Below are 12,184 nucleotides of genomic sequence, written 5' to 3'. Positions count from 1 at the left end.
GTCTTTTATTTTAATTTTTTGCGTGTAATTTTTTTGTGATCTTCCTAAGTTACCAGGTTACTGCGTTATAATCATCATGTATTATGCCAAGCCTTGCTAGCTTATGAAATATCTTTACTGGGATACCTGTGGAGCTCAGTCACAAAATGCAACTGGTTTTTTTACATTGTGCCTAGAAATCTGCAAAATTACGCAATACCCAGTAAGACCATGCACATCTATGTGTATTTTAGTGTACTCACTGCGATCTCTAACGCACGCCTATTTGTAACACGAGGAGGGCAGGGTATTGGCTTGTCAAAGTATCGTTTTATAACTACCTGACCGATCCGATATGAATGCTGTAGTTGTAATTTGCCGCTCAGTGATGAGTATGTATTCTAGCTTGAGCGTTTACGGTATCTTCTCTATTTTCATGTTTTTGTATTGTCCTTGTATTTATTGTAACCTCATTTAATAATTTCCTTGTTAACTCACAAAAGTTAAGAATAAAAACGGTTTGATATCGAGCATTTAGCTGCTTAAAGCCGCATTGCCACCAGTTTACCTCCGGTCGATTACGTTAACAATCTCCGATTTTAACGGAAAACGCGAAAAATATTCCAAAATATTGAAAGCAGTGTGTCTATTGCAAGTTTCTTCGAGGATGTGATTGATAATTTAGAGCGGATGTCATGTTAAATATCTCGGATTCTAATATATTCTTGAGGTTTCCGTCGGACCTAAGGAAGTGAACTGGTGACATTGCGGCTTTAAGAGGTGGGTATGTACAAAACAAAGACCTAAGACCCAAAAATGAAGTCCCAAAAATAAAGACCCCCAAAAGGACCCTGTAAAACGGATTGGTTGATTTCTGTATTTTAGAACTAAGTTGAATTATCCTTGTAGACGATGTTTTAAAAAGATTCTTTATTGCGTCTATGATGTCTAGACTTAGAGGAAAATCACAATAAAGAGATGATATTTTAAAATGTAATCAATTTGAAACCTGACATCTATTTTTGAGATCATTCAACGAATCTATTGGAGTATGAAAAGATTCTTTATTGCTTCTATGATATCTAGACTTAGAGCAAAAACACAATAAAGAGATGATATTTAAAATGTAAGCAATTTGAGACCTGCCATCTATTTTTGAGATCATTCAACGAATCTATTGGAGTATGAGTTAAGCATCCTGTGGTGCTACATTTCATTATGTAAAAGCTGAGTGCTAGATCTATTTCTGGTCTAAACCAGAAAGCAGGGGCGCATCCAGGGGGGCCCGCCCCTCCTCCCCCCTCTAGCAGACAAAATGTTTGAGGCATTATTTAAAATACAGGAGAAAATGCCTTGAAAGGGCCTTTTGCCTCCCCCCCTGTGAGAAATCCTAGCGACGCCGCTTAATAGTGGAGGCTTCACAACAGAGGCTGCTACCGGTGAAGGCCTCGCATTCAGTAGGAAAATGAGTGTTTAAACTTTATTTTGATCATAATCACTTCATTTTTGAGGTCAGTCCGTTTTTTGGTCTTAGGTCTTTGTTTTGTACACACCCACTTAGAGGCTTTATTTTAAAACGGTCTCTCTTCTTTTAGTTAGTTTTATTAATGTTTAGCTGTTATTGTGCCATCAAACGTGCGGTGTGTCTGTATCAAAATATGTTTTCCACAATGTCGCCTTACCCTTTCCAAGTTTTGTCAATGCTATTCAAGGATCGAGCATTAGAAACTTCTGGTCAGGAGAATGATTTTCACTACATGAAGCACAATGAAACAATTACAACTTGATCAAAGAGAAGTATAGAAGCCCGCTTGTAAGGCCTAACAGGATTGGTTGGCTCACTTCATTGTTCTATTGTATTCTCGTTCTATTGTTTTGTCTCCCATTGTTTTGTCTGTGGTGCATCAATCCAATGTGGTGACATTTTCTGATATAGCTTCTGCATGACCTTATCAAAACAAAAACTGCCACGCGACGCGCGCAAAGGAGGCTGGTCACAATGCAAAGTGAGACCAGGAAGCCTCGCGCGCCTAGTTTGTCCTAAAAAGCCCGCTTTTCATTGATTAGAACTGCTGTTTCAAAATGATAGCATAAACAGATACTGTTGTTTACTTTTTGCACTTACATACATAGTAAAATAAATTTCATGAACAAAAGAAATAATGATAATGTTAATTTGGGATGTAACAGCAATTTTAGCTCATTGAAAGGCGGTAGCAATTTTTAAGAAATCAAACACATTTTCATTTTTCCTGGATTTTATAACGGTGCTAGTGTGTGCCGACTACACACCTAAGTGATAGTATTTAAAAATCAGATAGGACCCCTGTCTACTGTTGAGAGGCACCCACTCTCAACCTGGAGATGACGCTTCTTGCCTTTCTCGCCCCAATCTGTGTTTTGATATGGCATGGCATTAAACTCAAAATGATGAAATACATATATTCAAATCACATTAAAAGGTGGTGTATTTATGCCAGAAAAATATTTCTTTCTCTGTCACAACACAGGGGCGCAAACTATCATTGCAAATGCACAAACCCCCAAGGTATCCAAGCCAACCCTGCGCGGGTTGGGTCAAGGGAGGGGGGGGAAGAAGTTGGTACCCAACCCTGTCTTGAGATGAATAGATTGAATTGACTAGTCAAATAATTTAGACATTGATTAAGTTATGACTTTCGTGTGTACAGTATTTAGATAAAAGATTTCCCTAAGTTCAAAGACAAGAGGGTATGATGTACAACATACTATCTTGCCTTACAATGGGAGAAATTGCCGTGAGTGATTACTGTTGAACCACACCTACGTTTTCCTCTGGACACACCCCGGGTCACTTTAATTTAAAATGGGGAATCGGGGGGAGTGTCCGTCAGCAATATCAATTTAAACCCTTAGAGCACTTTGAATGTGGTCATGTGCAATTCCTACTCACATTCAGTGTGGTCGAAGCAATTTTTAATTTTCGGGTATTTTGTTGTAGGCCTTAAGTCAGTGCCCTCGACCACATCCATATTATGACGATTTCCGATTGTTATATGATAACTTAGTGATCGGAAAAATATTCGAGCACCGCCTAAGGAATAGCAGTTGTAGAAGTTGTAGTACGATAATTCCCGTCTACTTTTATGGAGTCCCCCCCTGGGTGTAAGGACCTTGAAATAAATGCGATGCGTAAATGGTTTTATAAGATCTTTGCGAAGACTGAGTAAGACTCAGTAATACCAGTAATACAAATATCTTTATACCCTAATATATGATACCTATGCGACTAAAAATGTCCCCGTATCAAGCAAGGAAACTTTAAAAAAAAATGAGTTGTTCTACCAGAATAGACCGCTTTTCAAAGTCTTATAACCGCCGATATGGGAATTTATTATCATTTTGTAGCCATATTAGAGAGCTTTGCTTACTCAACTTTTGATTTATAAATAAGCGTTCCGTACCGAAAAAATCCGCAGCTGAATCACTTTTTTTTAAATAAACGCCGCGGAAACTATAAGAAACGGTGGTAATCTATTTCGAACGAAATAAGTATCACCTTAATTTCACTTTTTCCCTGATAGCATCTGTCTGAATGTTCAGCCATTATGTTTTACTGATAGGTGAAAATATAGAGAAAAGGAAGAATGATAACAGATTACTTAAAAGCCTTAAAAAAACCGTTGTATCGCATGTATATGTAGTACATAACAGAATGATCATTATTGATCATTATGTCATGCAAGCCAAAAAGGACTGTGAATGATCCTTAAGATACATTGTGTAAATTGCGAAAGGTGGCGAATAGGAAAAAAAAAAAAAAAAAACAGGGAAGAAAGTCAGAGCGGTAGATCCGACACAGATTGTCTGGCAATATAATCATATACATTTGCATTATTTTTTTTCGTCGCACAAGTGGGATCCAGAGTCTTCAATGAATAATAATATAAAAGATAACAAATACAAACTGCACCCCCTACGCTCTTATAAAAATAATATTAACACCTGTTTACCACTCGGTGTTTACCACACGCATTTTCTATGCTTCACTATTATTCTTTATTTAGTCATCACGTCATAACTAAAGCTGCGCCCACACAAGCGCTAACATCGCGAGACGCTGTCCGAGCAATGCTTGCACTGTTTGGACAACATGTTGGGATGAACTGTGACTAGTCCGCAAACATTTCCTTTGTCTTGTGGTCAGCTGGACGAAGCGGTGACACCATACTGGCTCAAGTTTGCGCAGTGTACACTGGGCTTCACAAACCATGCAAAGGTTTATTTTAGGATTTGAGGCTGTTGAGGCTGTTTGAGGCTGATGTCTCTAGAGCTTAACCATGCTGACTTTGCTATGAAATGTTTTCGATTTCTTTCATTACATTTCCTTTATCTTGTGAACAACAGGTGCTGATTGCTTGGTCTTAACGCAAACAATAAACAAAGTACTGGTTTATTTTAGGACCCGAGTCTTCCGAGACTGTTATGTCTCTATAACGCACCATTTCAACTCTTCACCCTCCTTGAGTTTTGCTGTTTGACCAACTCGAGCATAAGTAGAATAATAAGAACGACAAACGTCATTTCATCTGCGACGCGCGCCGTGGTATACGTTTATTTTAGAATGGTCGTGTATTCAAAACGTTTCCTAACCCATTCATGCCTTTCATTGAATCATTCGCCAATTATATAACAATATACAGTTTTACGTATAATGTCCGTGTGTATTTGTACACCATGGCGCATTATGTATTTGCGTGGTGGGGCGAATGACGGGGTAATACTTTGGGAAGGACTCAAATGTATATTTTTGAGTTCTATCTACAAGATTCGTTATCTCTTGTTTGTTCTGCTCAGCAAATATGGACTTGTGAGCTCAAACATATCAGGTCTTTATTGATAGTGTATTGTACACACGTTTATCTGCGCACATTGCTCTAAGGGACCATTTATTGGCGCCATTTAAAATGAAGGTTTTTTTATATGACTTATACAAATTTCTAGAAAACTTGTCAGTGCAAATGGCAAATTATAAATGTCCGTTCTAGTACTGAACGATGTTTATTTTAATCATCATTTGCAAAAAAATGAAGATGATAAATTACCTTATTGTATGTTCTATCCACGTTTTCATGTCTTCTGTAGAAAAATTCCTTTTTACCATTTTGTATAAAAGATACAAGACGTTACCAGTGCAATTTGCACTGGTAACGTCTTTTGAAATAGGTATATATTTTAGAAAGATAACAGTGAAAAAGATCGCCGCTTGAATAAAAAGATCAAACACTTAAAATCAAAAGAAAATTTTCTGTGAATGTAGAAGTAATTTAGGCATTCCTGTACTTGTGTTTATCTATGGATGTTTGTCTCTGTTCCCAGGAATTTTTAAAACTTGTGTCTTGTTTCATGTCAAAGTATATGAGTTGGATATTTGGTATTTTATTTACAACTTTAAAAAAACTCAATTTAGGCTGAGAAATCTTATTGAGTTGCTTTCTAACGTGTCAAAAGGGTGCACTCTTATACTTGACACACGTTTCATTTAAAAGATTATTCAAAACTTTTTTCCCTTGAATATTATTTTAAATTACGACTTAACACAGCAAAGGAGAAAAGAATCGAGAGTGACCTTAAAAAGCGCGGGAAATATTAAAAGTCCTTGTCGCCATGACTACGTGTCTTGTGTATGCTAACTAATGAGTGTTACGAGTTAATTTATGTGGCAGTGTTTACGGGTTTGAGTACAGATGTCGTGATCTCGCCAACTCGCTATTCAGGGAGTTACGCATATCATTCGTGGCGGTTTGATTCGCATTTAGTGCTTTATCACTAGCGTTTATCGCTGGTGGTGAAACAACGACGATATACTTGAAATAAATGGAAATAGCTTTTTGGAAAATCGTTAAAAAAAAGAGAGAATGATCATTGTGCGAAAGGTCGCCGCTTGATCAAAGACCAAATTCAAATAGAATCTTCAGTAAATGTTTAGCGTGACATTAAGAATTATCCCAAAGCCCAAATAATAATAATAACAATAATAACATCTTAATAGTTTAATGTTTTAGTGGCTTGTGGAATGATATTGACTGTTCGGTATCTCAAATAGCCTGGCAAATTTGTTTCTTTTTGAAGGGAGTGAATGCCAAATGACGACACGACTTTATGTAAATATGCGCGTTTCGCAGGTGCCCCTTAAAGGGAAATAATTAATTGATCCTAGCCTGCTTGTGTGTTGGTTAGTATTTTGTCCACAGCAATTTGGGGAGGTGATAAGCGTGGACGACCAAAAAGCTTCTGTTAGAGAATCTGAGAAATTCAGGGCCATCGATCATACACGTAATCTTGTGGTCTTCTGGCGCACAAGCCATCTTCCAGCCACCGAGGTCAGTGATGAATAATTTCTCGATAGCGTTATTCATGTTCTGAATTTAAATAATTCAATTATCTCTCTTTCGAAGCGAAAAAATGAAAAGATGCTCGAGCTACTAGTTTGGTGTGTAGCCACAGACATGAAGTTTTTTATAATATTTTGGTCGACATTAATTCTCTAAAGTGGAACACGCGAATGGCCATCAAGCACGCTCGCCGATCGTTTGACAGCACGACTCACATTTGAACCGATTTGAAAGCCGATGCTTAGCGCGTTTGCCTTGTTATTTGTGCTGGCATTTGTATAGAAAGGACTATAATACTCAAGAAAAGGGGACGCTCCCTCTCAACCGACGATTGATTGACCGGTCTTCGTCTGAGGGGACCAATCGACTGCAGTCTCGCGCTAGCGTACAGACTAGAAAATCACTAATTGAAAGCAACTCCTCGTTCGTAGGTTCGGCTGGGGATTTGCTCGGCTCCGATGCGTGTTGACTTTATGGATCACAGTGTGCAGAAGACACACGACCACCGGGTGAAGAACTAGCTATGGATTTTACATCGAAAATCGGTGGGTTTTTTCGGAGTATTATAAACCCCGAAGAACAAGGAGCGATACCTACAAACGCGACAACCTCTCCAAACAGGTAAATGGTGAATCAGAGGTGGCTCAGGCCAAACAGTTTTGTTGTTTTCCTCCCTTTTTGGTTCTTTGCGGTTTTTCTGGGATCTGGGGTATTCTCGTTGGATCACTCGGCGGAGTATATATTTTACTTTTTTTTTAAGTTTAGGGCATGTTCAGGGGAGTCAGATAAATTATTTACTATCGATGGAATTTTTACGACAGGCGTATTTGAAACATAAAGTTGAACTGCCTGTTTGAAAGCTGAATAGGTTCTTTCCAGCTGGTCGTTGCCTGATTGTAAAGTCAAATGATTTTTCACTTTTGAGCGTATGACTACAGGGGAGGCAACAATCAATTGGGCCTCAACTATGGTCTTGTTTTACTCTGTCAAACATACATCTAGGCATTCCTAAAACACATCAATTCAAACCGATATAAACAGGGTAAAGGTAGAATTTTGCGGTGAATATTATTCAACTCTATGCACTGAAACCGCAAAAAGAGTCGAACAAAAGGTATCTAAGGATTTTTAATGTGATCAAAATAGTGTATCCGACTGTGTTTGGGAGGATTCGTACGTTCTTATCACTAATGGTCAAATACAGCCCCTGACATGTCTGATAAAACGGAATAAGAATATATCATAATTCAAATATATAACACAATACGTTTGGTCTAGTAATCTATAGTATAGGAATTCTATAAATAAAATAGGTAGAAACCTGTACTTAAAGTATATGGCTCTTGCATATTTCATTCGCGTGTTTTGCTTTTCTCGCAGACAAACTACGACCGTCGATGGAGCAAGCGATCCCGGCTACCACGTGGCGGCGGAAGCTGACAAAGATCTCGAGTACTTCGATGAAGAGGAGAGCCACGAACTGAATTCCAACAGAACCAGCGATGGTCCGTTTTCGTTCCTCGGAAAGCGAAACGAATCCAACATAATGCTTCAGGTCCCCAGCCCGACGGCATTTCGTCGTCGTTACACGCTGGCGACAGCAAGCTTGGGACTGACTCAGGGTCTTAGCACGAGCTCGCTTCCAAATGGAAGATCGCTTACTGGGCGCGCGTCTACGAGAAGTGCGGGTGGAGAGACGTACTCGGACGATGAAACCATGACGCGGTCCAATATTAACAGGAATGACCTGATCAGCCAGGGAATCCAGCGGACAAGGAACCCAAGCGACTCGCCCAGGCAAACACCCACGCGAGGTATGTCGAGCGGTAGCTCCACCTCCGAAATGGGCGAGAACCAAATTCGAGGAGTTGGCAAGCTCTATGTAACTCTGGACTTTACTATGCATACATGCAAGTTATCGGTTACAATCACGAAGATGGACTTCCCGCCATACCAGCAACGGGACCCGCAGCAATTAGAAGTGAGCGTCATGCTACTGCCCGGGAAACGACAAAGTTTCCGAGCAAAACCCAAGGAGTTTAATGACCCTGTAGCTATCTATTTGTACCCGAAGGATAAAGTCAAGGACATGTCCCTTCGCTTTCGCTTGTACGAGCATGGATCCATGGGCGCACGCCATCTTCTGGGAGAGGGTGTGCTACGTCTGCGGAATGTGAATCTCGATAATGAGATGGTCCCTGTAGCTGTTGATCTACAGCCGCCAGGTTCCTATGTCCCCGAGGGAGCTTCAGGTGCAATCATGTACGAAGGAGAGCTTGCAATATCGGAAGAAGACCGACCTGAAATTCTCATCTCGCTCGAATATCGACGTTTGACGGGAAAATTACTGTTGGAAGTGATCAAAACCCGAAATTTAGGAATGCTTACAGACTCTAAGGCCAAGGAAATGTACGTCAGCGTCAAGCTTATTGGTAGCAATGGGGAATTGATAAGCAAAGGGCGAACAACACCAAGGAGACATATGATAGACCCGGAGTATAACGAAATGTTTCTATTCCACGTGCCAGAGCAAGAGTTGAATTCTGTGACAGTGCTTATTGCTCTGACTAGTGTGAGCAAGACTTTGGGCCGTAAGCTGAAGGTGGGACAACTTGCACTCGGACAGAACTACAGTAGCGAGGAGGAGTACCGACACTGGTTCGAGATGACGCGAAGCAAAGAGAAGTCCATAGTGAGATGGCACAGGATCAATGAAATGACCGTCCCCTAGCGACGGGGCACCAATTAGGCACATATAACAAATTGAACGCGGGTTTAATACTTGTGAATTAATGCAAAGGAGGTTTGGATGTTAAATAATTGTACCATGACGTGAAACTTGTTCTTCGGTATTCCTATAATGAAGGGTATCGCTCTAGGAATACACAACGTCCATCTCCTAAATACATGACACAAGGCATAGCACAATAATCAAAGGACATAAACTAGCTATGTTCGTATGCTTTTCTTTCAATTCGTTCTATTTCGTTTACACTTTTTGTAGCAAAAATAGGTGACTATTCATTTCTAGTAATAAAAGATAGATCCTATTGTTTATCCGTATCATTATGCTTCTGATAAGAAACAGAGTAAAACATTTGCTCAAAGCAAATATGTTTTAACTATATGCATGTTTTTTCTTGCTTTTAATTTGGTGTTTTGATTCCAATTTCCGCTCGGTTAAGCCATTATAATTCAACGCAGACCTGCCCAAACCACAAGAGCTGCAACTACTAATATTGGTGAAGGTTTTCAAATAAGTAGTTTGGTTTAACAAATGGGCATAAAAAATAAAACTGACGACCAAGACCCAAAATTTTCTATTCAAAGACGCTAGCATTTTTGTTCCTGACTTTTTTTTTCTCGTGATATGACAGACACGATTGAAATTCCAGACGGCTTCGACAGTAAAGATATTAAAATCTTTCCTAATGAAGTCGGACATACAAAGAGGCTTGTATATTCTTATCTAATCATTTAGGTACTTTCTTTTGGTTTCAGCAAAGCAATCATAAGAATTTGTACCCTTTATCTGCATGCAAAAATACACCAAGGCCACCTTAAAAGCTCTTTATTTTTGCAAGTTTTTTCCTAAAATCTAGGTGGAATAAAATAAAACTTATTGTGTTTTCCTGCATTAATAAGAAATATATTTTTTGCAATGATAATTGTAAAGGAACTTGTGAAATTTTATAAGATAAAAGAACATCAATACATATCTCATTTGAAGTCTATTTTGGATATGCTTGGTTAATATGGCTTTTCCTATGAATCTGCCTAATGGCCAGCTTCTTCGCCGGCCCCCGTGCACGCAATTGCAATTAAATTGACCCGTGTGCATATCGAGTAATTTCAGTCGGTGTATTTAGACGCTTAACACTAATACACTGGGAATGGCTTTTTGTTTTCCCTATTTTCCCTACTCTAACAGACTCGTTTGTCCCCTTTGGCTGCACTAACTGCGTTTCGATTACTCAGTGAAAGACAACTAAAGCGAGTTTGCAGCACTATAATACTTTAAAACTGTTCAGAACTTTTATCGAGGACGAAGCCCCAGGGCAAGTTAAAGCTCGTTAGATTAACCAGACCATTAATAATTAATAGCTCACCAAGTAGAATGTTCCAACAGAATATTTTAAGACCTAAAAACCCGGCTAGGTTTTTATTATATTCTTGAGAAAAAACAATAGATTCTTCCTAGTTTTCTCATAGGGGTCTCGTAATTTGTGAACCCTGATGGGGAATAATAAAATAAGATTTGTTTAGACTTATAGCACACGCTAGCACAATACTTCAAATAACGTTGGTCGTGGGTGTTGGCAGGGTTTATACGTAAAACCTTAAAACCGCCTTCTAAGCGACTAACAGAGATATATCTAAGCTATAATCTTAGATAAGCAAAAAAAGTATATTATCTTATAGACGGTTTTGGTCTGGCTAAATTCTTATGTAAACACTTCTCTATTAGAGTGACTCTAAATAACTTTTAATACTATAATTAAATACTATCATCACGATCAAAACGTTGTGGAATGTATAGGGAAAAGGTTCTCATTTTCAGAGCAAACAAAGAATCAATTTAAATTTAGTTTTACAGATAAAAGCATTCAGAAAGAAGATCATTAGCGTCTTATACAAATGGGTTAATTTACGATGAATCTGCCAGAGGTAAGTGTTGTGAATGTGTGCAAATGGTTGGAGATGTGATGTCTAATAACAGTATGCCTGCCAGCGGTGTTTTCAGGCAGGAAGGAAAAAACATCCTTTACGTTCTTATGTCAACAAGAGTTCTCGTTTCAACCAATTCCCTGCTGTGCTATATTTCGTATTCGTAGAATTTGCTGAAATTACTTACGTTTCATAAATAGTTTATAAGATACCGGCCTCTGATTTGATATTTGAACAAATTACTTTTGCATAAAAACAAGGCCGCGTCTCGTTGCGGATAATTTTATTCCTTCAATTAGAATAAAAGAATAATTGAAATATTTATTACAAAGCTACATATTGAAATTGAAACTCTCTTCTGCTATTTTTTTGTCCTATTTTTTCTTGTGAAAAACAACAACAACAAAAAAAGACTTTATCGTTTTTGAACATTAATTGCATGTACGAAACTTGATTACAAAATTCATTTGTTTTGTTTTTCTAATTGCTTGTAGTATCTTTTAAGAACTAGAATAGAGCAAATTACACCTTTGTGCTGACCTGTAACGGTGAATCTAACGAAACCGGTATTTCCGGTAACGATACAATCGCAAAATGTGGCTTACTTTTAGTCAGAGCTTTTTGCCGCCTTTTCTTGTCATATGTCACATGATCAGGCGAAAGCTGAGCGACACATTCAATCCAGCAATGAAATAAGTTCTTAGGATGAGAAGCTATACACACTACATAAAGTCGATTTCTCACTCAAAAATAAAGTAAAGTCGTTTTATCTCACTCGAAAATAAAGTAAAATTTAACCTGTGTTCGTGTAAACAACTTTGCAGGTATTTCCGCACAAAATATTCGAGATGTCTTTTAATTTTTTTTCTTTTCGAAAAAAAGATGTGTCTTCTGGTCGCCCCGACAATAGAGGGATACAACGCAGTTTTTTTTATTTATTTATGATTCGATTCTGTCTTAAGATCCGATGGATTCCAGTAAGGCTAACGTCCCCATTACAGTATTTCACTGTTATCTTCATCAAAAACGACCAACGTTACTACGTTTAATGACGATTTGTCACACATTGTATCAATAAGAGGAGTTAAAACCGAATAAGATAAATATGTCTTTGTCTTGAGATTTTCGAAACCGTGCCAGACCATACAGAGAAGCAATCAACG

The 12,184-nt window shown here is 38.4% G+C and overlaps 1 protein-coding gene across 2 annotated transcripts; it reads left to right on the top strand.

Annotated features, from left to right (window-relative positions):
* The first annotated feature begins 6,058 nt into the window (after window positions 1-6,058).
* LOC5520078 (synaptotagmin-14) lies at window positions 6,059-9,408 on the top strand. Of its 2 annotated transcripts, XM_032364874.2 has the most exons (3): window positions 6,059-6,341; window positions 6,785-6,974; window positions 7,734-9,408. In XM_032364874.2, the coding sequence occupies exons 2-3, from the start codon at window positions 6,877-6,879 to the stop codon at window positions 9,082-9,084; spliced, it is 1,449 nt and encodes a 482-aa protein (XP_032220765.1). In that variant the 5' UTR covers window positions 6,059-6,341; window positions 6,785-6,876; the 3' UTR covers window positions 9,085-9,408. The 2 variants fall into 2 exon arrangements, with proteins under 2 accessions (XP_032220765.1, XP_001639938.2); XM_001639888.3 differs by lacking the exon at window positions 6,059-6,341 and having other exon boundaries at window positions 6,352-6,974.
* Window positions 9,409-12,184: the final 2,776 nt, after the last annotated feature.

This window comes from Nematostella vectensis, chromosome 3 (assembly GCF_932526225.1).
Source record: "Nematostella vectensis chromosome 3, jaNemVect1.1, whole genome shotgun sequence".
Classification (NCBI taxonomy): Eukaryota; Metazoa; Cnidaria; class Anthozoa; order Actiniaria; family Edwardsiidae; genus Nematostella; species Nematostella vectensis.
Note: the sequence above shows the minus strand (reverse complement) of the source record. Positions and strands in the feature narration are given on the sequence as shown.

What these genes read in the sequence shown, in the direction of transcription:
- LOC5520078 (XM_032364874.2), top strand. Translation starts at nt 6,877, where the DNA reads ATGGATTTTACATCGAAAATCGGTGGGTTTTTTCGGAGTATTATAAAC. An exon ending in GCGACAACCTCTCCAAACAG is followed by an intron (nt 6,975 to 7,733) that starts GTAAATGGTGAA and finishes CTTTTCTCGCAG; the next exon opens with ACAAACTACGACCGTCGATG.